Here is a 22691-nt window from a genome sequence, read left to right as displayed (position 1 = left end):
TTTAATCTTGCTCCGCACAGCTGCACAGAAAGGTTGTTTTCACTCTCCTTTCTATTTTGTCTTTTGGGGAACCCTATCAGGAAATTTACGACCATCTCCTGGAAGCCCCAGCCACTCGGGAGCAATTAAACCACTATCGGAATGTGGCCGAAAACGCCCGAAGTGAACTTGCAGCCACTTTGGTCAAATTTGAATGTGCTCAGTCCGAGGTAAGATTATGTATCTTCCTAACTCAGAAACGGGACCCTCAGCTTCTGGTAGAGTAAGGCAGAGCAGAGAGGCGATTACAAACAGAACAGCAGGCCACAGACTTAAACCTTTCGGCAAAGCTGACACTGATTCTCTTCCTGTGTGCCCACCTCCCCGTTGGGGAGGATTCCTGAAAGGTTATGCATGTGTCATGCTGCTCAGCCTGGTGGCAGGGGCTGCCTTCTCCATCTCAGAGAAGCCCTGCCTCCTTGAGAGACCTGGGCCCCCCGAGCTCTCTGGGTTGCAGCTGCCTGGGCTTTGGAGGACCGTTAGCTTCTTCTGGACTAAGTCCCTTTAAGGTGGATTGCTTGCAGGCTGGAGCCCACAGGAGGGAATTCTCAAGCCCTTTCTTGTGACAGTTCTGATTGCGGGGGAAATTCTAGCAAGAGGACTGGGGTCCCCCTCCCCTCTGGGCTGGATCAGGTCTGTTGTGGAATTTCTGAGGGAGTCTCTTTAGACCCATTCTGCTCACAGCCTGGTGGCCTTGAGCTTGAGGAGCCTGGGCTTGTCTGTGAGGTAACTATCGGTTTCACGGGGCTGCCAGGACCTTACTAAAACACGAGTTGATAATGTATTAGGGAGATGAGAGAGAGAGGGAGATGAGAGAGAGGGAGAGAGGGAGAGAGGGGGAGAGAGAGAGAGAGAGAGAGAGAGAGAGAGAGAGAGAGAGAGAGAATGAGAATATACATGTATGATGCATGCTCACAGTTCCAAAGAAGTACATGCATTCATAATGGTTTCTTATAGGGTGGGCCTGATAGCATGACTTAATAGGGCACATACATTGTGCAGCATTTTGATGCCATAGACTTCATAGAAGTCAAAATGTTTCCTTTGTATAAATCCTGTAAGGGAAGTAGTTGTGGCCATGAAATTACAAATAGAGCATGTAGGCTCCTTGTTTCATTTTAGCAGCAATAGCAGGAATATGCATTTAAGAAAATGGGTTACCATTGCAAAATGTTTTATTGCCTTTTGCAGAACACACCACACATGTCTCTTGAGTGAGAGTAAATTACCACAAGGCATTGCTCAATTGGTTTTGGAAAAAAAAACACACCAATAAAACAGAACATGAAGCCTATTATTAAGGCATAAGTTCCCATCTGGTAATACAGATACATATATGAAGAAACAAAAGGGAAGGTGGATGAGGTCATGAATAAAAGAGTGCAATTTGCAATTACGGTTTTGGGTTTCTTCAAACTTATGCCATTGAAAGCCTTTTGGTCTTTTCATTTCTTTTCCATATTAAGCTTCGAGACCTCCGGTCCAAAATGCTTTCTAAAGAAGCTTCCTGTCAGGAACTGAAAGCCGAGATGGAGAACTACAAAGAGAACAACGCGAGGAAGGCCTCCCTCCTCAGCTCGCTGAGAGACAGGGTGCAGGAGCTGGAAGATGAATCGGCAGCCCTGTCCGCTTCCAAAATGAGGACCGAAATCACGGCTCATGCCGCAATCAAGGACAACCAGGAGCTAAAGAGGAAGGTTGTAGAACTAGACGAGGAATTACAGTAAGGGTACTTTAGTGTATTCTTAGTTGAGTTTGTTTAAAATACTAGCTTCTGATAGCAAGGTGCACCTTTGAATGTTCAGAGAGCTCGCATTAGGCTGGAAACTCAATTTGGAAAAAAAAATATTACTGACGTCAGGTTCAGAGACGTTTGGAGTCTTGAAATTTCCCCCCAAGTTCATTTCTAAATGTCACCAAGAGTCTTAACAAACAGCATTGTCCTCAACATGTGTAGGGCTGTGAATGCTTCTATATACAATTTGGAGATTTCCTCTAAGTAGAGGTTTAACCACAGGTGCAGGTGGTGGAGTTGTGCACAGAGGGAGGCATTAAATTCAGTAGCTATGTACAAAAATACCCTTGCAGCCCAGACCGCCCCAAACACTCCTCATTCGGTCTTATTGCCAGTTTATGCCAGTTTATGCAGAGCTCATGAAATCTACGTTCTCCATACACTTGGCTCTGGCGAAAGGTGATAATCAAGAAAAAAACTGAGAACTAAATATGCTTTTAAATTCTATGTGTAATAACTTTACTAATAAAATACTTGGTATTTATTTGACTTATTCCATCTTGACAAAAAAAACCCAACACTTCCAGGTCTAGTCCTTTTTCTCCTTCACCTTAGGAGAGCAAAACTCATTAAAGTGTTTGTATATACTCACTTCCAACTTCTCTCCTCTCTCCTTCTCTCTTAGATCTGCCCTCACTGAATCCACTCACTAAGCTGACCAATGACCACACATTGCAAATGAAATGATTTAGTCCTTATCTTACTTGACCTGTCAGTACATCAGTCACAGTTGGTTTCTCCCTGAAACTCTGTCTTCTTTTGGCTTTGAGGACTACACATGCCCACTCTCTCCCTGACCCTTCTGCCTGCTCTGTCATGGTTTTTGCCGTTTCCTTCTCATCTCCTTGACTTCACAATATTGGAGTGCCCCAGGCTCAGTCCCGGAATCTCTTCACATTTCTAAGTCCACTCTCTTGGTAATCTCTTCTAGTCTCATGACTTTAAGAATGATGTAAATGCTAGTGACTCCCACATCTCTATATCTAGCCCGGATCTCTCCCCAGAATTCAAGACCCACACATCTCCATGTGACCGTCCAACAAGCAGCTCAGACTTCACGTGTCCAACACTGAGCTCCTGGTGTTTCCACGGAATACTCCTGCACATTTTCTCATGGCAGTTAGTGATAAGTTCATTCTTCTAGTTGATCAAGTCAGAAATCTCGCATCATCCTTTGCCCTCTTTCTTTTCCACATTCTGTGTCTGATCCTTCAGTAAATCTCATAATCTATCTCTACCTTCAAAATATATCTAATCTTCGATGGCATCCAACTGACACCCTCATTGCCACGAACCTGGTCCAAGCAAATATCACCTGTCACCTGGATTGTTACAAGAGCCTCCTAATGGTTTTCCTGCTTCTGCCTGTGCCCCATGCAGTCAGAGTGATCCTGCAAAAGCACAAATTAGATCCTGTCAGTCCTCTGCTCAGAGCTCTCCATGACTTCTCTTCTCACCCAGGGTAGAGACAGTGTTTTCTATGATCTAATAGGCTCGTCCTGACCTTGTTTTGCTTCCATTCTCTCCTCTATCCTTTCCATTCCAGCTGTCTGGCTTCTTTGCTGACCCTTGAACACAACAGGTGTGAACCTGCCTCAGGACTTTTATACTTACCGATCCCTTTCCTAGAAAAGCTCTTTCCCCCAGATAGTATCTGGCTGTCTCTGCCAACTTTAGGTCTTCCCTCAAAAGTCACCTTCTCAGGACACATTTGAAATCTTACTTCCTGGCATTGTCATCAGTTTTGGCTCAAATAAACTCTTATAAAACATTTTTTTAAAAAGTCACCTTCCCAGTGATGGCTTCCATGAGTGACCAGGTCTAAAATGTTACCCCACTCCCCCCAAATATATCTTATCTTCTCCTGCTTAATTTTTTCCTCTTCAGTCCTTTTCTAATATACCTTCTACACACATTAATATTTTACTTATTGTTCATCTTCCCGTTTAGAACATAAGCTTCATGAGGGCAAGGTTCTTTATTTTTTTTGTTTACTACTGTATCTTTAGCACCTTTAATAGATACTCAAAACCGACACACAATGAGTATCCATGGGCATTCATAATTCCACATTTCTGTGATTATGTCCTTAGGATAGACTCCTGCAACTTTGCTGGCTAAAAGTGAAATGCACATAGAAGTGGAAATACTTTAGAAATCCTTGGAGTAGAGAAATGAGACTGAAATCTCAGGGTTAATGTGTGGAATCGTCTATATAAATCAGTCAGAGCTATAGTATTAATTGTGCCTTTCATGAGCCAGGAGACTGGACACATATTACCTTCCATCTGCTGAAAATAAGAACTGAGAGAGATATTGATGTTGGTCTTTGATTTTTATACATTTTTCTAAATAGGAATAGGATATGCTTTTGAGTCTATTCAATTACATGCTTTGTTAATCTTTGAATGGAGGGAAAAGAATATGCAGTAAACACTCAACATGGCAGAGAGGGAAAGCAATAATCATGTTTATTATCTAGAGTAGTAAAAAAAAATGGTACCAAATTACTGAAATGATTTCTAATTTGCCTTTAAAATATGTCTATTTTTTTGAGGAGGATCTCTTAGTCTCTAAGAGTTAAAGCATGAGAAATAGACTGTGTTATCTCAGCAAACCTACCTGAGATTTGAAATCAAGTATTTGTAGCAGAGCATAAATTGACTGATTTCCCTTGACTGGCCCCTTCCAATATGCTTTAAAAACTCTGGGTATGTGAGAATTAATAATGATCTTTTCCAGAGGTGGGAGCATCCCCTGCTTCTGATGTGCTTTTAAATTTTTATTTATTTTAGAGAGGAAGGGAGAAGGAGAGAGGAGAGAGAAACATCAATGATGAGAGAGAATCATTGATCAGCTGCCTCCTGCACACCCCACACTGGGTATCAAGCCCGTAACCCAGGCATGTGTCCTGACTGGGAATTGAACTGGACCTCCCGGTTCATAGGTAGACGCTCAAGCACTGAGCCATGTCAGCCGGGCCCGATGTACTTTTTGTCATAGTTATCCTTGGCCATGAGCTAGGGAATGCTGGAAATAACCCTTCTAAAATAAGCCTGGTGCCCTAGCACCAATGTAGCAGCCCTCTCCTGCTTCCCCCTGAGGCCCCAACAGAGACCATGGGGTTGGGCCTGTCACCTGTGCACATCCTAGAAGGTTGGGGACAGCTGATAGAGAATCTGTCTGTCTCCCTTGCTGTTACTAGATCTAAGATGCCATGAAGATTTTCCTACATTTCTGCAGAGTGTAGATGCCCCAGAATTGCTTCCATTTTCTCCTTCCTTTACAGGGTTTGCATGGCAATAATGTGCTCTGGGTCTGGGGAACTATTGTGATGAAAGTGATGATTTCCCATAAAGAACTTAAGTTCTGGACTTTGTTTGATGACTTATTTGTTATTCGCCTGATAGAAAGCGTGTAAAGGAAAACGAGGAGAATAAGAATCAAATGTCGAAGAATTGCAAGGAACATGAGGAATTTCTAGCTCGTCTTCGGGACTGCTTAGATCCAGATAAGAAGAATGAAAAGATATCAGATGAAGATTTAATTCTAAAGGTGTTTGTATGCATATGAAAAAGACATTTAGGGGTCATTTTGACATGTGCTGTGAAAAGAAAAGCTGTGGCTGAGTCTGGGGGTGACGAGAGAATGGGACATGGCCCAAATGTAGCATGCATTGAGTGTGTGACCTGGGACAAACCATGTCACATCTCTGAGGCTCAGTTCCAAGATCCTTTCTAGCATTTTTGGAGATTAATTATTCTCCAGAAAGGATTGATTGTGTTTGTCTAAAATATATTTAGATTGTCAAATACAATGAGTTATTCATTTTAATGCTGTGTCTTAGGAAGATTTTGTTTGTTTTGAGTTGAGACAGAAACACACACCAACAGCAAAAACAGTGTGTGTCATTTTTGGGATATTTCTCGAGTATAATGTTAAGATGAGTTCCATCTTTGTATATCTTGCAATCTTACTGATGCTCCCAGTTAACGCAAATGTGCAACATAGAGAATGCAATGCCCCACTAATCCCAGTGATTGCCACAGTTGGAGCACGCAGTTCAGGACTTTGCTATGCTTGCATCAATTCGAAGGACTTGTTTTTAAAAGTCCTGCTTTCTCTCTGCATCCCTCTCCTGTGCCAGGCAGCGCCTTGCATGCAGCTGGTGCCCCTTTTCCACACGCCCGTGGCCCTGGTTGCTGTAACCTTGTAGATCATCACCTTCCCTCAGTTAGTTAGACGTCAGGGTGCTTGTCCTGTCTGGAGCTTTTAGCTGAGCTCTCATCACTGTTACCCTGGGCCTACCTTTTGATTAATTTTAATTTGACCACTGGGCCCGCCCATGAGATAGAGGCAGCCTTTGCACAGGTGACCTTTGAGTGGACGGAGGGGAGAGCTTCCACAATCGGCATATAACAGTGCAGTCGTCGAGGGATAGGGACGGAGTGGCTTGGAGAAAGTGGTGTGAACTCGTTATTCCCGTGGGACAGCTGCGATTGCTTTCTCTTCAGCTCAGGGAGCTGGGCATGGAAAATACGTCTCTGAAAGGACAACTTGTTACTCTTGAAGAGACCGTGAATGTCCATGAGATGGAGGCAAAAGCCAGCCGAGAGACGATCATGAGGCTGGTTTCCCAAGTGAACAGAGAGCAGAAGAGAGCCGCCTCCTGCGCCGAGGAGAGAGACAGGCTGCACCAGGTACCAGGAAGCGTGTGTGCATCTGTGTGTGGCATGTTCTGATATGGGAGCAGAAATTGGAAACTGGATGCAGGTGAGCGCACCTGCTGTCCAGACCAGTCCCTGGGGCTGCGCGAGCCGAGGCCGGGCGGCATGGGACTCGGGGCCCTGAGGGGCCTGTGAGGCGTAGCTAGAAAACTAGGACAAAAAGAAATACGAAACACTTAAAGGCACAGGGTTGTGGAGAATGTCTGACTTGAAGCATAAGGATTACATTTTGTAAAATTTATGTTTTTGAACAAGATATACAATTCTAAAGGGACACAATAGTATATGGTGAAATAGTATATTTCACCATATACTATTACCCACTGCCTCCAGCCCCCCAGTTGTCCTCAGAGGCAACCTCTATTAACAGCTTCTTATATACCTTTCTAGAACCATTCCACGACCATATATGCATATGCTTACTCTTTTTATTTATTTTTAACAAGGACAGCATATTCTGTACACTATGTTTTCCTCTTTTTTAAAAATGGTAATACACTACATAGTATCATAAACAAGAGCGCTATCAATAATCTTGTATCTTGTGTGTGAGAATATATCAGTAAGACAGAATTCTAGAAGCAGACTTGCAGGGTCAAAGAATATGGGTATTATAATTTTGAGACATGTTGCCAAAGGAAACGGACTCTTAATTCTAAACTTTTATTTTTATAGTGAGTTGCTTGATCTTATCAAATAGCTAGAACCTGTTTAAGCATGAGAATTAATACTGTAAATCTTTTAACACTGTATAAACCTTTAATTATATTTTCATAAAATTTTGTGGCAAAGAAACCAATTCTGGGATTAATAGTAATGATCAAGGAGGTGGGAGGATGGGCCGTAAGAGATCAAGCTAAGAACTTGTATGCATATATGCATAACCCATGGACACAGACAATAGGGTGGTGAAGGCCTGGGGTGGGGGGTGGGGGCGGGCTATAAGGGGTCAGTAGGAGAAAAAAGGGGTCACCTGTAATACTTTCAACAATAATGAAGAAGAAAAAAGTAATGATCAATTTCCAAAAGCAAAACTGAGCGAGTACAGTTACTAAAATATAGAGGAAAGGATTAAATAGTAATGGGGACAGAATTTGGAATTAGATAATGACTAATGCTGAAAAAGAGAGGCTCCGTGAGGGGCCAAGGTCCAGTGGTCTCCCAGAAGCTCAAGGGCTTCTGGACTGGGATGCAGTACAAGGAGCCATTCTTTTTTTCTTTTTTTTTTTAATATATTTTATTGATTTTTTCCAGCAAGGAAGGGAGAGGGATAGAGATTTAGGAACATCAATCAGCTGCCTCCTGCACACCCCCCACTGGGGATATGCCCGCAACCAAGGTACATGCCCTTGACTGGAATCGAACCTGGGACCCGTCCGTCCGCAGGCCGACGCTCCATCCACTGAGCCAAACCAGTCAGGGCTAGGAGCCATTCTTGTGGGGTCTCCTTGTGGGCCTTCCATGCCTCCAGTGATTACTGCCAAACTGGATGGGATGGGCGGTTAGAATGTGAAACGATCCACAGTCATGATAATACTTTCCATGCCCGCCCTTCCCAATTCCCTGCATCACAAATCCCTTCTTACCACTGGATTTCTTCTCCTGACACATTAGCTTTGCTGAAAAGAGCAAAGGTTTTGTCATTGTTACCAAGTAGCTTCAGTCATTTCAAAGCCCTTGTGTTAGCTCGAGGCGCCATACCAGATACCACAGACTGTGTGGCGCACGCAGTGGACATTTATTTCTCATGGTTCTGGAGGCTGGAAGAGCAAGATGAAGGGTCCTGGAGAGAGCTGTCTTCCTGGCTTGCAGATGGCTGCCTTCTCACTGTGTCCTCACGTGGCAGAGAGGGAGAAAGCTGTCTGGTGTCTCTTCCTACAAGGGCACCAATCCCAGCATGAGGACAATACCCTCATGATGTCACCTAAACCTAATTATCTCTCAAGGGTTCCATCTCCAAACACCACCACAATGGACATGAAGGCCTCAACATATGAATTTAGGGGAGACACAATTCAGTCCATAGCAATCCTTTGCTGTGGTTCTAGCTAATTTGAAAAGATCAAGTACATTACTTTACTCCAACATTTTCTTTTTTCCTTTTTTTAAAAAAATATATTTTTATTGATTTCAGAGAGGAATAGAGAGAGAGAGAGAGAGAAAGAGAGAGAGAGAGAGAGAGAGAAACATCAGTGATGAGAGAGAGTCATTGATTGGCTGCCTCCTGCACGCCCCACACTGGGGATTGAGCCTGCAACCCGGGCATGTGCTCTGATCAGGAATCAAACCGTGACCTCCTAGTTCATAGGTTGATGCTCAACCACTGAGCCATGCCGGCCGGGCTACTCCAACATTTTCTTATGAAAAAACTTAAAATATATAGAAAGAGTGAAGGAATACAGTGAACACCCATCCACCAAAATGTAACACTTGTTAGCATCTTGAATATTTGTTTTATTACTTTACACATGCACACACACACACACACACACACACACGCACGCACGCATTTGGACAACCACTTGAAAATAGTTTGCAGACGTTATATGTATTGTATCTAGCTATTTCAGCATATGTATCATAAGAGTAAGGACACTATCCTACATCACCACAATGCCATTTTTTGTATCTCAGAGTTAACAATAAAGCCGTGAGATCATCTGTGGTGGTTTCAAGCCCACAAGTTTTTTGTCTTCCCCTGAGATGTGGAATTTAATTCCTCTCCCCTTGTGTGTGGGCTGGACTAAGTGACTCACTTCCAGTGACTATAATATGTCAGAAGTGATAGGATGTCACTTTTGAGTTGGCTTATAAAAAGACTGACTTCAATCTTAGATGCACTTTTTTTCATCTCTCTTGAGTCATTGCTTTGGTGGGAGCCAACTGCCATGTGGTGAGGCCCCTCAGCCAGCCTGTGGTAAGGCCTATGTGGCCAGCAAGTGAGGTCTGTCGGCTACCATGTGAGTGAGCATGGAAGTGAATTCTCCTTCAGTGGAGTCTTGAGATGACTGTCACCCTGATCAACAACTTGACTGTAACCCATGAGAAGCCTTCAGTCAGAAACACCCAGCTAAGTCATGCCCACACTCCGGACCCCTGGGGACTGTGAGATGATAGACATCTGTTGTATTTAGCCCTAAGTTTGGGGTCATTTGTTACACAACAATAACCAATAATCACCTAATATTCTACATTCAGCTGTCATCACTCTATAAGAATATCTTTTATAGCTGTTTTTGTCTCCACATTTGGATCCAGTCTAGGTTTACTCATTGCATTTTTTTGTTATTTTTAGCCTTTTATAGTTTTTTTTAAGAATAGCATTGACTTGTTGGGGAGAAGTGCTCTGACTGTATCTTCATGATATTGTTTAACTTGTTTTTCTATACCCTATACACTTAAAGTGGTAGCTAGAGTCTGGATTGGATGCAGAGAAAACCTTTTTGGCAAGACTATTTCAGTGGTAAAGTTGTATGCTTAATATTGCATCACATTGGGGGCAACTGATTTAGAATGTTCCATTGTTGCTGACGCTAAGTTTATTGCCCATCTCTTTAGTGTAAAGGTATGCTTTTACATAAGGTATCTGTGGGGTGGTAATTGGCAGGTGAATTCTGTTCCCATTGACTTTAGCATCCATCGATTCTTGCTTGGATTACACCAAGGGTGGTGGCAAAGTGGTAATATTCTTATTTTACCATTCTACTTATTAGCTGGCATTTTTCTGTATAGAAAAGCTTTTATTTTCTTTCCTTTTCTTTTCAATTCTATGGACACATGGATTTTTACTTATTTACTGTGTTGAAATCAATTCTTTTTTGTGTGTGTGCTCAAAATCTATCACATTTGGCCAGCAGGAGCCCCACGAAGATGGTCTCTGTAGCTTGTACCCTGACTCCTGTAGTCTCTCATCGCTTCCTTGCTTTCTGACAGAAGCTGCCTTAGGTCACTTGCAGTTTTCAGGCTACAGAACTAAAATGAGCCTGTTCGCTAAGGACCTTTGTTTCCTTTTGCTGGTGAACGGTGCTTAGAAACAAGATTTAGGCTTTGTAGGCTCGCTGCTGTTGGGGGTGTTATTGCTTTCCGTGGACAGATCTAGAAATACATTTTTAGTAATAAATGTATAGTGGTATTTAATTTATTTTTTTAAAGAAATTTATCTGGGTGACATTGGTTAATAAAATTATATAGGTATACAGTTCTATGATGGCATCATTTGTATATTGCATTGTGAGCCCACCACCCAAAGTCAGATCTTACTCTGTCACTATATATTTGACCCCGTTACCTTTTACTAACCTCCCACCCCTCTTCTCTCTGGTAACCACATACTGTTATCTGTGTCTATCACTCTACATGAAGTAAGTTAGACAGAAAAAGTCAAGAACCATAAGATTTCACTCATATGTGGGATATAAAACTGAAAGCAACAAATGAACAAACAAGAAAAACAAACAAAAACTCAGTCTTATTAAACATTTTATTTTATTTTGACAATATTACCTGGTATCCTATCTAATAAAAGAGAAACATGGTAATTAGCCATACCTCCGCTACCCTTCCCATTGGCTAATTAGGGTGATATGCAAATTAACTGCCAGCCAAGATGGCGGCTGGCAGCCAGGCAGCTTGAAGCGAACATGAGGCTTGATTGCTTCAGTGACGGAGGACTCCAACATTCCCTGCCTGCCGCTGCCGGCCTCTGAGCTTGCAGTTTGAAACATTGTTACAAATATAGAAGCTAAACAAAACCCCAGAAACCTGCTTTCAGCCAGCCAGGATCTCAGAGCTGGAGTTGAAACAGTGTTTCGATTATAGAACCCAAACAAACCAGATACCTGCTTTCAGCAGCCGAGGCCTAAGAGCTGGAGCCAAGCCTCAGAGCTAAAGCTGGCCCAGAATAAAAAAGAAAAAAAAGAAAAAAAGGAGCAGTTGGAAGCTTCAGTCACCTGCCAGCCTGAAAACAGCCCTCAGCCCCTCATCCAGACTGGCCAGGCACCCCAATGGGGACCCCCACCCTGAAGGGTGTGTGACCAGTTGAAAACAGCCATTATCCCCTCATCCAGGCTGGCCAGGCACCCCAGTGGGGACCCCCACCCTGATCCAGGACACCCTTCAGGGCAAACCAGCCGGCCCCCACCCATGCACCAGGCCTCTATCCTATATAGTAAAAGGGTAATATGCCTCCCAGCACCGGGATCAGCGGAGCCTCGAGGCCTCCCAGCACCGGGATCAGCGTGACAGGGGGCAGCGCCCAAACCCCCTGATTGCCCTGCAGCTCTGTGTGTGACAGGGGGTGGGGCCACAACGTCCCTATCCGCCCTGCTCTGTTTGTGACAGGGGAAGGCACCCCAACCCCCTGATCATCCCTGCTCTGTGCCTGATAGGGGGGAGCTCCCCAACCCCCTGATTGCCCTGCGGCTCTGTGTGTGACAGGGTGCGGCGCCCCAACCCCCCCCTCCCCACGGGCCCTGCTCTGTGTGTGACGGGGTAGAGCCATAACCTCCCCATCGGCCCTGCCCTGAGTGTGACAGTGGCGGCGCCCCAACCCCATGATTGGCCCTGCTCTGTGCGTGACGGGGGGAGCTCCCCAACCCCCTGATGGGCCCTGCTCTGTGCGTGACAGGGGGTTGCGCCGCAACCTCCCCATTGACCCTGCCTTGAGTGTGATGGGGGGCGGTGCCCCAACCCCCCAATCGGCCCTACCCTGAGCGTGACTGAGGGTGGCATCGCAACCTCCTGATCCACCCTGCTCTGTGCATGACAGGGAGTGGCGTCCCAACTCCCCAATCAGCCCTGCTCTGAGCCCGACCAGGGGCTGCACCTAGGGATTGGGCCTGCCCTCTGCCACCCGGGAGCAGGCCTAAGCCAGCAGGTCGTTATCTCCCAAGGGGTCCCAGACTGCGAGAGGGCACAGGCCGGGCTGAGGGACCCCCCCTCCAGTGCACAAATTTTTGTGCACCGGGCCTCTAGTCCTATATAATAAAGAGCTAATATGCTAATTAGACCAAATAGCAGAATGACTGTCCAGATGACCTTCCGGACCAAGTCGGATCTGCAAGGGCTGAGCCCCTTGCATGAATTTCGTCCATCGGGCCTCTAGTTTTTAATAAAAAGCAATATTCTAGTGTTTTCTTAATATCCTTTTATTTTGTATCTTTTGGATCTCAACAATATTTACTCATTTGCTCTGTCTTATGATATACATAAAATTATTTCAGAATTACACTCTTAATGTTTTACTTGTGAGTAAACCTTCTGAGTGAGGTTTAAGGCTCTCAGACATTTTACATGAATACTATTGGCAATCATTAGTATGGTCACCATTTATCAAGCACTTGCCATTAACACAGTCATTGTATTAAGTACTCAAAGAGGTTATGTACTTGGCTCAAGTTCACACAGCAATTAAGTAGCAAAGCTGGGATTTTCACTCTGTCATTAAGTTATTATGCTGTCATCAATAATCCCCTTTACTTGTATATTCACAGCTACATTCTACCTACAAGTCTGAGGCCAAAAATTATTTGTTAGTGGAACAACAACCTGTAGCTATGTAAATTTCCCCAGTGAATGAATAACTTTAATCAATTATAAATAGTAGTTATTGAATTATCAGGATTGAAAATTAGGAACTTAATATTTATCTATAAAAATGCATTTCTGAAGATTAGCTGTAGGAAATGAAAATGTGTTATAAGAGCACATTACAAAAACCAGAACTCATTCCTTTTCTTACATAAGTGTCTTTACTTGTAAACGACTGATGCAATGTTGTTCAGACTTTGGAAACACATTCACTTTGGGATGAAGTTCCTGCCAACATAATAAAAATTGTAAAAAAAATGTGGGCAATAAAAAATTTGTGGTCTTTAATAAAGTCCTCATTCATAGGGTTACGACTCCAAAGATTTATTACTGAAAAATACTGTCAAGCGGTTTTCCCGACACATTGCTGGTCTCAGCAAGAGTCTTCATAATGCTTTCTAAAGCTCTGTTTTTGAGGTAGGAAACTTACTTTATTAGTGAAGTCCAGAAAGACTGCGGAGGTACAGGTATCCGCGGGGCCGGGGCTGCTTCCACCAAACTCGGATTTTCTGGTTTCCTTAATGACTCTATTCAAGTTACTTTATGAAAATTTCCCCAATAGAAATCCAGGTGGTTCATTACATGTATGGAAATATATCTTATTTAAAATCTTTAGTAGTGGACATTGAAGTATGTTTTAAAAACTGTCAAAGATTGGCATCTTTTCTCTTGGTTATCGTGAAATCATCCAACGTTGAGAGAAGTAGTCACTTTATCCACACAAGCCACACACACATTCGTACAGACATCAGAAGTTCAAATGAGTGGATCAGAAATTAAACATACTTATTGGGTTTCAAGTGGTTTCTTTTTCCTCCACACTGTCCACATTTCCTTCAGTTCTCATAGTTAGAACTGACGCTAGGAAAGAATACTGGTTTTGGAGTCAGGCAGACTCCAGGGCATGTCTCCTCTGCTTTCTTGGTTTGTCAGCCAGCCGTACTGTTATGTAAGAAGGAAGACGTACGGGAGTCACGGAGAGCAGAGTGGTGTACAGGCTGTTGGGTTTTTATCCAGGCTCTAGCATCATTTGGCTCTATGATCGCAGGCATCTGACTTTACCTCTTTGAATCTCAGTTTCTTGCCTGTCAAATAGGAACATTATTTAAGGCTTTGTCTCTTACAATTATTCTTAGGATTGAATGATATACATAGAGTCCTGAGGACATGCACAGTACAGGATTGATGCTCAGTGTTTGATTTTCCTTTCCTATTTATTTTCTTTTATCCAGAGATTAAAAGTACAGACATATGGAAATAGTTTCTGGAAGTGAGAAATTGCTGGACAGGATAAATTACTAAGGAAACTAAAGATCTCTACAGTCATAGAATCATGTCAAAAGTGAGCTCAAGGTCTTTATCTATCTATCTATCTATCTATCTATCTATCTATCTATCTATCATCTATCTATCTATCTAGTATTGATTAAATATAAAACACTTCATGAATTTGCATGTCATCCTTGTGCAGGGGCCACATTAATCTCCTCTCTGTCATTCCAATTTTAGTATATGTGCTGCTGAAGGTCTTTTAAGTCCAGGTCATCTAACTGTATGTAAAATAAGTACCATCTTTAAAATGTCCCTGTGTAGCTAGGGTCCAGCCTTTCCTTGAACTCCACCAGAGGCAGGGAATTCACCTCCTCTGTGCAGTCCTGATGGTTTGGCAGTTCTTCATTGTAGCAAGTCAGGCTCAGAAGCCCTATACTAGTAATTCATGTTCACATCCTGGTTCTTTCTTGGTGAAATGTCACAGAATAAATGGGAATCCCCTCTCATGATTACTCTTCAAGTATTCGAAGACATTTATCATGGATTTCTAAGTCTCTTCTTCTGGCAAAACAGCCTAGATCTTTCAAACTTTCCTTGCTTGAATTTTCTTTCTTATCATGTGTGAGGTTGGGAGAATTCTAGACTCTGGGAAAGGAATTAAAATGAAAATAACACTAAAATAATGATCTGCTCATGTAATTACAACTAAACGTGTTGATAAGATTCCAAAGTAAAATTTCAAGTCCTCTCTTCTTCCACTTCTATCTAGTCTCAATCTTACACTCTTTTTTTTTTTAACTTCTGATAATTGCCATTAAGATGTTAAAGTAATACATTTCTGTTCTTGAGCCAACAATGTGAGATAGTATCTTTAGATTTTCTGATATAGAATGTGAGGAACTTAATGACTCCTACTTTTTACTCCCCTATTTCTACTTTCCATGTAAAAAATATTATGGTATATACATTGTCAAGGTTTGTAATTTATTTATGCTCTGTAACTATAAGTCTCCATTCCTTGGCCTTGAGGTTCTGTTCATACATTTAAAATAAATTAAAACAGCATTTAAATAGCAGAACTACCTAAATATTTTTATTATGGGTTTAATCTTAGCATATGATGCTGAATCCGTTTCATTTGGATGATGTCCCTCTTCACATTTCCAGCTGGGAACTGTCCATGGTCCTTGGGGCACAGTCTGACCAGGTTAGGGCAGTGTTGACTGCAGGGAAGCCCGGGCGGGACATACTGGCTTCATGGGCAGCTACATTCATTGTCAACTTGTATTCATTGAGTCAGTGACGAGAATTTAACTTGAGCTGAATTTTCACTATTTCCCAAGATTGGTGTTGCCTTTGGGATAGCTCAAATTCGGGAAAGGTATTCCTCATTTTGAAGTGAGATGTTACTATGCAGTGGGCACGCCATTAGATCATGAGCCCACGCAGAACAGACCTATTCTCCTTTTTACCTTCAATTAGATGAAGACATCTACAGGACAAATGTCCCAGTTCTGTTCCCATTTCCTCTTTTGTTGTTAATCTTCACCTGGGGAAATTTTTCCATAGATTTTTAGAGAGTGGAAGGGAGGGGGAGAGACACACAGAGAGAAACATCCATGTGAGAGAGAGACATTGATTCGTGGATAGAGCCTGCAACCGAGGTACATGCCCTTGATCAGAATTGAACCTGAGACCTTTCAGTCCTCGGGCTGATGCTCTATCCACTGAACCAAACTGGTGAGGGCTACCATTTCCTCTTAGAACAGGAAAGACTTTCACCCTTCTCCTTTCTGAACTCTGAATGTTCTCTTGTACAGCTTTCCTCAAACTATCTGTGGGAAGGATTAGTTTTTCCTACAGATTTATTTTTAATTTATTGCTAACCAATACTTTTGTAAAAAATATCAATAAAGTGAATTCATGGAAAAATTATTTTTAAAAGACACAAAAAGCATAAGTTTGCATTTTAAGTATCAGAAGCCACAGACATAAAGTTAATATAAATATAATTTGGATAAATATAATCAGAATAAACGTGGGGAAAAGAATCACATACACTGTGCACTTTCTTTCTTGAAAGTGTGCGTGCAGGGTTAATGCAGAAAACACTATTGTACTGACAGCTTTTGCCATTCCGCAATTGTATCTGAACAAGAAGTTAGGACTAAAATTCCCTGTATTGAAGTCCTGTGTGCTCACTTTGTTTTTTTTTTTTTTTTGCTTAAAGTATTACAAAGGGTATTACATATGTATCCATTTTATCCCCCCACCCTAGACAGTCCCCTAGCCTCCCCTATCACCCAGTGTCTTATGTCCATTGGTTATGCTTATATGCATGCATACAAGTCCTTTAGTTGATCTCTTACCCCCCTACCTCCTGCCCCCCAACCCTCCCCGGCCTTCCCGCTGCAGCTCGACAATCTGTGTGAGGCAGCTCTGCCTCTGTATCTATTATTGTTCAAAAGTTTATAATGGTCTCTATTGTCCACGAATGAGTGAGATCATGTGATATTTTTCCTTTATTGACTGGCTTATTTCACTTAGCATAATGCTCTCCAGTTCCATCCATGACGTTGCAAATGGTAAGAGTTCCTTCCTTTTTAGAGCAGCATAGTATTCCATCGTGTAGATGTACCACAGTTTTCTAATCCATTCATCTACTGATGGGCACTTAGGCTGTTTCCAGATCTTAGCTATGGTGAATTGTGCTGCTATGAACATAGGGGTGCATATATCCTTTCTGATTGGTGTTTCTGGTTTCTTGGGATATATTCCTAGAAGTGGGATCACAGGGTCAAATGGGAGTTCCATTTTCAGTTTTTTAAGGAAACTCCATACTGTCTTCCATAGTGGCTGCACCAGTCTGCATTCCCACCAGCAGTGCACAAGTGTTCCTTTTTCTCCACATCCTCTCCAGCACTTGTCGTTTGTTGATTTGTTGAAAGTTTTATTGTGATAACGAGCTAGCTTCCTGCTTGTTAACCTTTGTCATCTTGGTTGGGTTGATGACAATGCTTCTAGCAGGGACTAATTTATATTAAACTTTTTCTATGTTTTGCTTTTAAAGCACTTACAGTAGAAAACGAATCTCACAAAGGATTGTTGATACTAGAAGAGGTTTTAAAGCAATTTCAGAGAGCTCAAGATATTTATTTGTAACTTGTCTCCAAAGTAAAGCAAGTGTGTTTTCAAAATCCATTTTCAAGTATTCATCTGTAGACAGTTTTATCAATTTATTGTGTAAAGGTATAGATTTAATTTATCTTTCTATGGAAATTTAAATTCTTTTGATGAAAGAAATGGACTGTGTTTGATATACTTTATACTTTTGGGTAATGGTTGGCAAAACAACCTTAAACCATCACATGCAACGTGTTCTTATTTGCACAACAGGTATGTAGCTCCTGTGTCAGTTCTATAAAACCCGAAGGGTCTATACCTGATTCAAAAATTGATGTCAATGCTCTCATCCACAGAAAATTTCATCATAATACCTGAAGTAGATAGTGTTATATAAGGTTATTAAATAAGTTGTTATAGTAAATAAAAAAAAGCCAAACTGCTATAGAAATTACTGCTCTTATCTTTAATTTCTGAAATTATCTTGTTGGAACTGGGAACAGTTGTAGGAGTTACACTAGAGTTTTATTCACAGTTTGAGTAGCACTGTTCTAGGAGGGTTTTATCTCTATTAAAATTTGTATCCCAGAACCAAATGCAAACTTCAGGCTTGGTTTGGTTCAAGGGAAATAGAAACGGGGAAATAGAAATAGCAGGACATCACCTCCCTTATTCTAGATACTTTACTTATGCAGCCTAAGTTTAGTGTGTGTGTGCATGCATGTGTGTGCATGTGCATGTGTGTGTGTCCATATCACTATTGACAGAACTTTAATGGACCCAGATTCCCTGGGTGTTCTCAGAGTTGCCACTGTTCTGTGTCATCTTCCTTCCACTTCTGCCCACTGGCTACAGTTCCCTTCTCTAGAGATGATCAGAACTGGCAGTCGCCTATGCATATATGTGGAGATTCTCTTTTTATTTAGGTACAAATGGTACTAGACCAGCGGGGGGCAAACTACGGCCCACGGGCCGGATCCGGCCCGTTTGAAATGAATAAAACTAAAAAAAAAAAGAGACCGTACCCTTTTATGTAATGATGTTTACTTTGAATTTATATTAGTTCACACAAACACTCCATCCATGCTTTTGTTCCGGCCCTCCGGTCCAGTTTAAGAACCCATTGTGGCCCTCGAGTCAAAAAGTTTGCCCACCCCTGTACTAGACACATGGTTAGGCACTTGACTTTTTTCACTAACTATATCTAAGAGAGCCTTTCATATCAGTGTATAAAAAGTTTCCTCCGTTCTTTTTAAGACTACATAATGTTCGGGGGATGGGCATCTCCTATTTAACCAGTCACATTCCAGTGAATATTCATGTAGTACCTACTCTTTTGCTACCTATGATTGAATAACTTTGCACATGCGTTATTTTCCATATTTAATAATCTCCAGGTATATTTTAAAGACTGGAATTGCAGGGCCACCGGATATGTGCCTATTACATTTTGTTACATATTTTGGTTTAAATATGTACCTAGCATATCTATTCACACTTCTACCAGCAATGTATGAAAGTGCCTGTTTGGGGAGGATTTCTGAGTTTATTTGTTCACCTTAACTGCAGGAGGTAGAAGCAGCCAACTGGTTTTTAATTTCACAAGATCTGTCTGGGTTTGGATGAATTTAGCCAGAGCCAGAGGTTTGCCACCCGGACATTAGTCATTGTATTTTTTAAGAGGCAGTTTGAGCTCACGCATACCCAAATCCATATAATAAATAGCTAGCAACATTATAATAGGAATCAACTGTGTTTTTAAATCACAAACCTTTGGTTTCATTACTCAATGCATTTAATTGGCAATTAATGAAGACATGCATTTAATTAAGAAGTTAAATAGAATGCCTAACTCATATCACTTACAATTATCTTTGTTAAAAGTATTTGCAAAAGTATCATTATTCATTTGTTGCATTAGTAGGACTGAATCTAAAGATTCCTAAATTAAAGTAAATTTAGTACAGGGACAGCTGTTGCTGTCTTGATAGGGCCTGACCTTATTTGCAGATGTGGTTCCCCATGGAGGTCAGCCCTGATTTGCATGTCAGTGTGGCCTGACAGCAGCCTCAGGTCCTGGCCCGCGATACCCATGTCACATTACTTCAGGGTATCCTTGAGGTAACCACGCAACCAGACTCCACTCTGGCCGCTGCCTCCTGATAGCTCTGCAGGTAATTGCATTTGCAGTCTGAGGACATCTGTGCCCAGCAGATCAGCCCTGTGCCCTGAAGTGCTTAATCAGAGCGCCGGGAGAGTGGCTGTCCCCAAGGCCTGTCACTGGCTCCCAGTTCTGCATTTCATACGCGAATTAGCAAATCGTTCACTGGCCTGAAACATGTCCCGGAAAGAAATCAGATCCGCTGCCATGTGCCACTGCCCCCACGATCCCAGATGAGTTTTCTGATTTTTACTGGACACGTGTTTGTGCTTTGGACTCACTAGTGGACTGTTTCAGTCCTTGTCGCTAAGGCAGTAAGACCACGGTCTGACATTGAGGTGGAAAAAATCCCTTAGGGCTGTACTATTTTTACTGTGTTTATTGGTCTCTGGTGTAAGCTGCCAATTGGGTAGTTTACTCCAAACTGATAGTAAGTCTATAGTACTCCAGTGTCTGATATGTTTTGGGGGGACCTTTTGAAAATACTTGGTTAACAGTATATTGGCCATGGAAACTCCCTTATTTTGCATTAAGGGTTTTCTTTCATATAAAAATTAATATCCAATATTCTATGGGGTTTTAGAACAGAGGAGATTAGAATTTCTATCCATGAGCCTTAGCCGGTTTTGCTCAGTGATTAGAGCATTGGCCCTCGAACTGAAGGGCATGGGTTTGATTCCAGTTGCAGGCTCAGTCCTCAGCCTGGTCTGGGCACGTGTGGGAGGCTATCACTTGATGTCTCTCTCTCACATTGATGTTTCTCTCTCTTGCTCTCTACCCCTCCCTTCCACTCTCTCCTAAAATCAATGGGAAAATATCCTCGGGTGAGGATTAACAAAAAAAAAATATTTTTTTAATCCATGCATCCTGGAAGTTAGGACCTCAGCTTTCTAACCACACATTAGGATTGGTGTTTCCAAGTGAAATATAATAGGCCTCGCTTGTCATCACCAGCCCTGATACTGGTTACTGAAATTGAGCAGCTATTGTATTACCATCTGAAAAGACATCAGTGAAGCGTTAAAACATCGTATTTGTGATCAGGGGTCCTTGACTCGTTACTCTAAGGGCCGACATGCAATCAGCAGTGGGGGGGCTTCTTTGCAGAGGGCTGGCTGGGAGAGGGAGCAGGGATACAGAGCCGCTGCCAGGACCTCGAAGAGCAAAGCGTCTCACAAAATAGGTCCCGCAATTAGTTTATTACATCTCTGAAAGGGCAGCTTCTCTAACTACCTCTCCACGCGATGACTTTTATTTCACATTGATGCCTGAGGCTTCCTTGATTAAATACAAAAATCACCGAAAGGGGGGGGGAAAGTAAGACATTCTCTTTTATAAATAAAAAGTAGGGAGGAGCATTTCAAGTAATATTTTCCCTGTCTACATGCTGCTGGTGGAGGTAAATTTCTCTTAAAACTCAGTTTTAATGCAAAAGGCATGATTGCATTTTAACTAGCAGCCTGAAATGTTACTGGCTAGTGTAGTTGTAGAATCTGTTACTCAAAGATATTGTTGCTTTTTAGTTTTGTTTTTTTTTACCCTAACTACTATTTTTAATAAAAAATGAACTATTTTTGTCAGTTCAATAGGCTGCAATACTATAGCAGAGCTGGTCAACCAACTGCTTAATCTTATTTAATGTGAACTCCTGTGTTTTGGAACTTGACGTCAACAAGTGTTGGTTTTTTAAAAATGAATTTTAAAGATGCCCTTCTCTGTCTCTTTGGAACATTCTAGATTATGGTAAATAGAAATAGGTGCTCAGGTAACCTTCCCTATGCCTTTCATTATGTTTATGAACCTAATGATACATTTTACATTCATTGAAATTATTATTCTCCGTATGGTTGTTTACCTCCCTCTTCTTTTAATTCTCCCACCCACCAAATAGCTAGTCATCTCTGCTCCTTTCTTCAGGTCCTGCCAGTTTTAGTTTGTCTTCATGAGAAAAGGGGATACACAGCTAATTAATATTGAAAGAAAGACCTTACTCTCTATGCAATGATGTTCCTATGAGAACATTGCATTATTTAGACTAGTATTAAAGAGACACCTCTAGTTAATTTTTAGTATTTAGTTAGGAGTCTAAGGGTTTACTGTTTTATCAAAATCAATTTCCCTGCCAAGCTTGAGAACTAATGGTTTTGTGACCATACAGTACTAGATATGGATTGAATCTACTACTATATTAGTCAACATTTTTTTTTAAAATTTGTTTTATTGTTTAAAGTATTGCAAATAGTAGTACATATGTTTCCTTTTTCCCCCCCATTGACCTTCAGCCAGTCTCCCCTGCCCCCCAATGATTGTTTTTTTATTAACTCTTTCCAGAAGTCCACATATAAAAGGCTTATATGTCAATTTTATTTTTTTCTTAGCCCTGATTTATATCTCTTATCTTTAAAAAAATTTTATTTGTTGCCCGGCCAGCATGGCTCAGTGGTTGAGCATCGACCTATGAACCAGGAGGTCAAGGTTAGATTCCTAGTCAGGAAACGTGCCTGAGTTGTGGGCTCAGTCCCCAGTAGGGGGCATGCAGGTGGCAGCCAATCAGTGATTCTCTCTCAATATTGATGTTTCTATCTCTCTCTCCCTCTCCCTTCCTCTCTGAAATCAATAAAAATATATTAAAAGATTTTTTTAAATTTATTGATTCATTTGAGAGAGAGAGAGAGAGAGAGAGAGAGAGAGAGAGAAACATTGATTTATTGTTCCCCTTATTTATGCATTCATTGGTTGCTTCTTGTATGTGCCCAGACCAGGTATCAAGTCTGTAACCTTGATATATGGGGATGACACTCTAACCAATTAAGCTACCTGACTAGGGCATATATCTCTTCTCTTTTTTAGACACCTAAATTTACCTGACATAGCCTTTACAATTTAATAACTTTCTGAAGAGATGATTTCGATTTTAAAATGGAATGAGGATTAAACCCCGAATCCTTAAAAATCTAGCGTAGGTGCCTCCCATTGGCCGCTAATG

General features: G+C 41.8%; 1 protein-coding gene and 1 non-coding gene across 2 annotated transcripts in view; one reads left to right on the top strand and one right to left on the bottom strand.

Annotated features, from left to right (window-relative positions):
• Positions 1–22691, top strand: part of LOC132236652 (coiled-coil domain-containing protein 170-like) — a 62669-nt gene that overhangs the window by 24984 nt on the left and 14994 nt on the right. The window contains exons 2-5 of the mRNA XM_059699739.1: positions 81–209; positions 1506–1762; positions 5245–5389; positions 6349–6534. Coding sequence (XP_059555722.1) covers positions 81–209; positions 1506–1762; positions 5245–5389; positions 6349–6534 — 717 coding nt within the window. The remainder of the gene's footprint in view (positions 1–80; positions 210–1505; positions 1763–5244; positions 5390–6348; positions 6535–22691) is intronic.
• LOC132237759 (U6 spliceosomal RNA) lies at positions 14576–14678 on the bottom strand. Its single transcript, XR_009453601.1, has one exon. It is a non-coding gene; the product is annotated as a U6 spliceosomal RNA (small nuclear RNA).

The sequence above is a fragment of the Myotis daubentonii genome, chromosome 6, assembly GCF_963259705.1.
Source record: "Myotis daubentonii chromosome 6, mMyoDau2.1, whole genome shotgun sequence".
In the NCBI taxonomy this organism is placed as follows: domain Eukaryota; kingdom Metazoa; phylum Chordata; class Mammalia; order Chiroptera; family Vespertilionidae; genus Myotis; species Myotis daubentonii.
The sequence above is the reverse complement of the archived record's forward strand: the minus strand, read 5'-3'. Positions and strand labels throughout refer to the sequence as shown.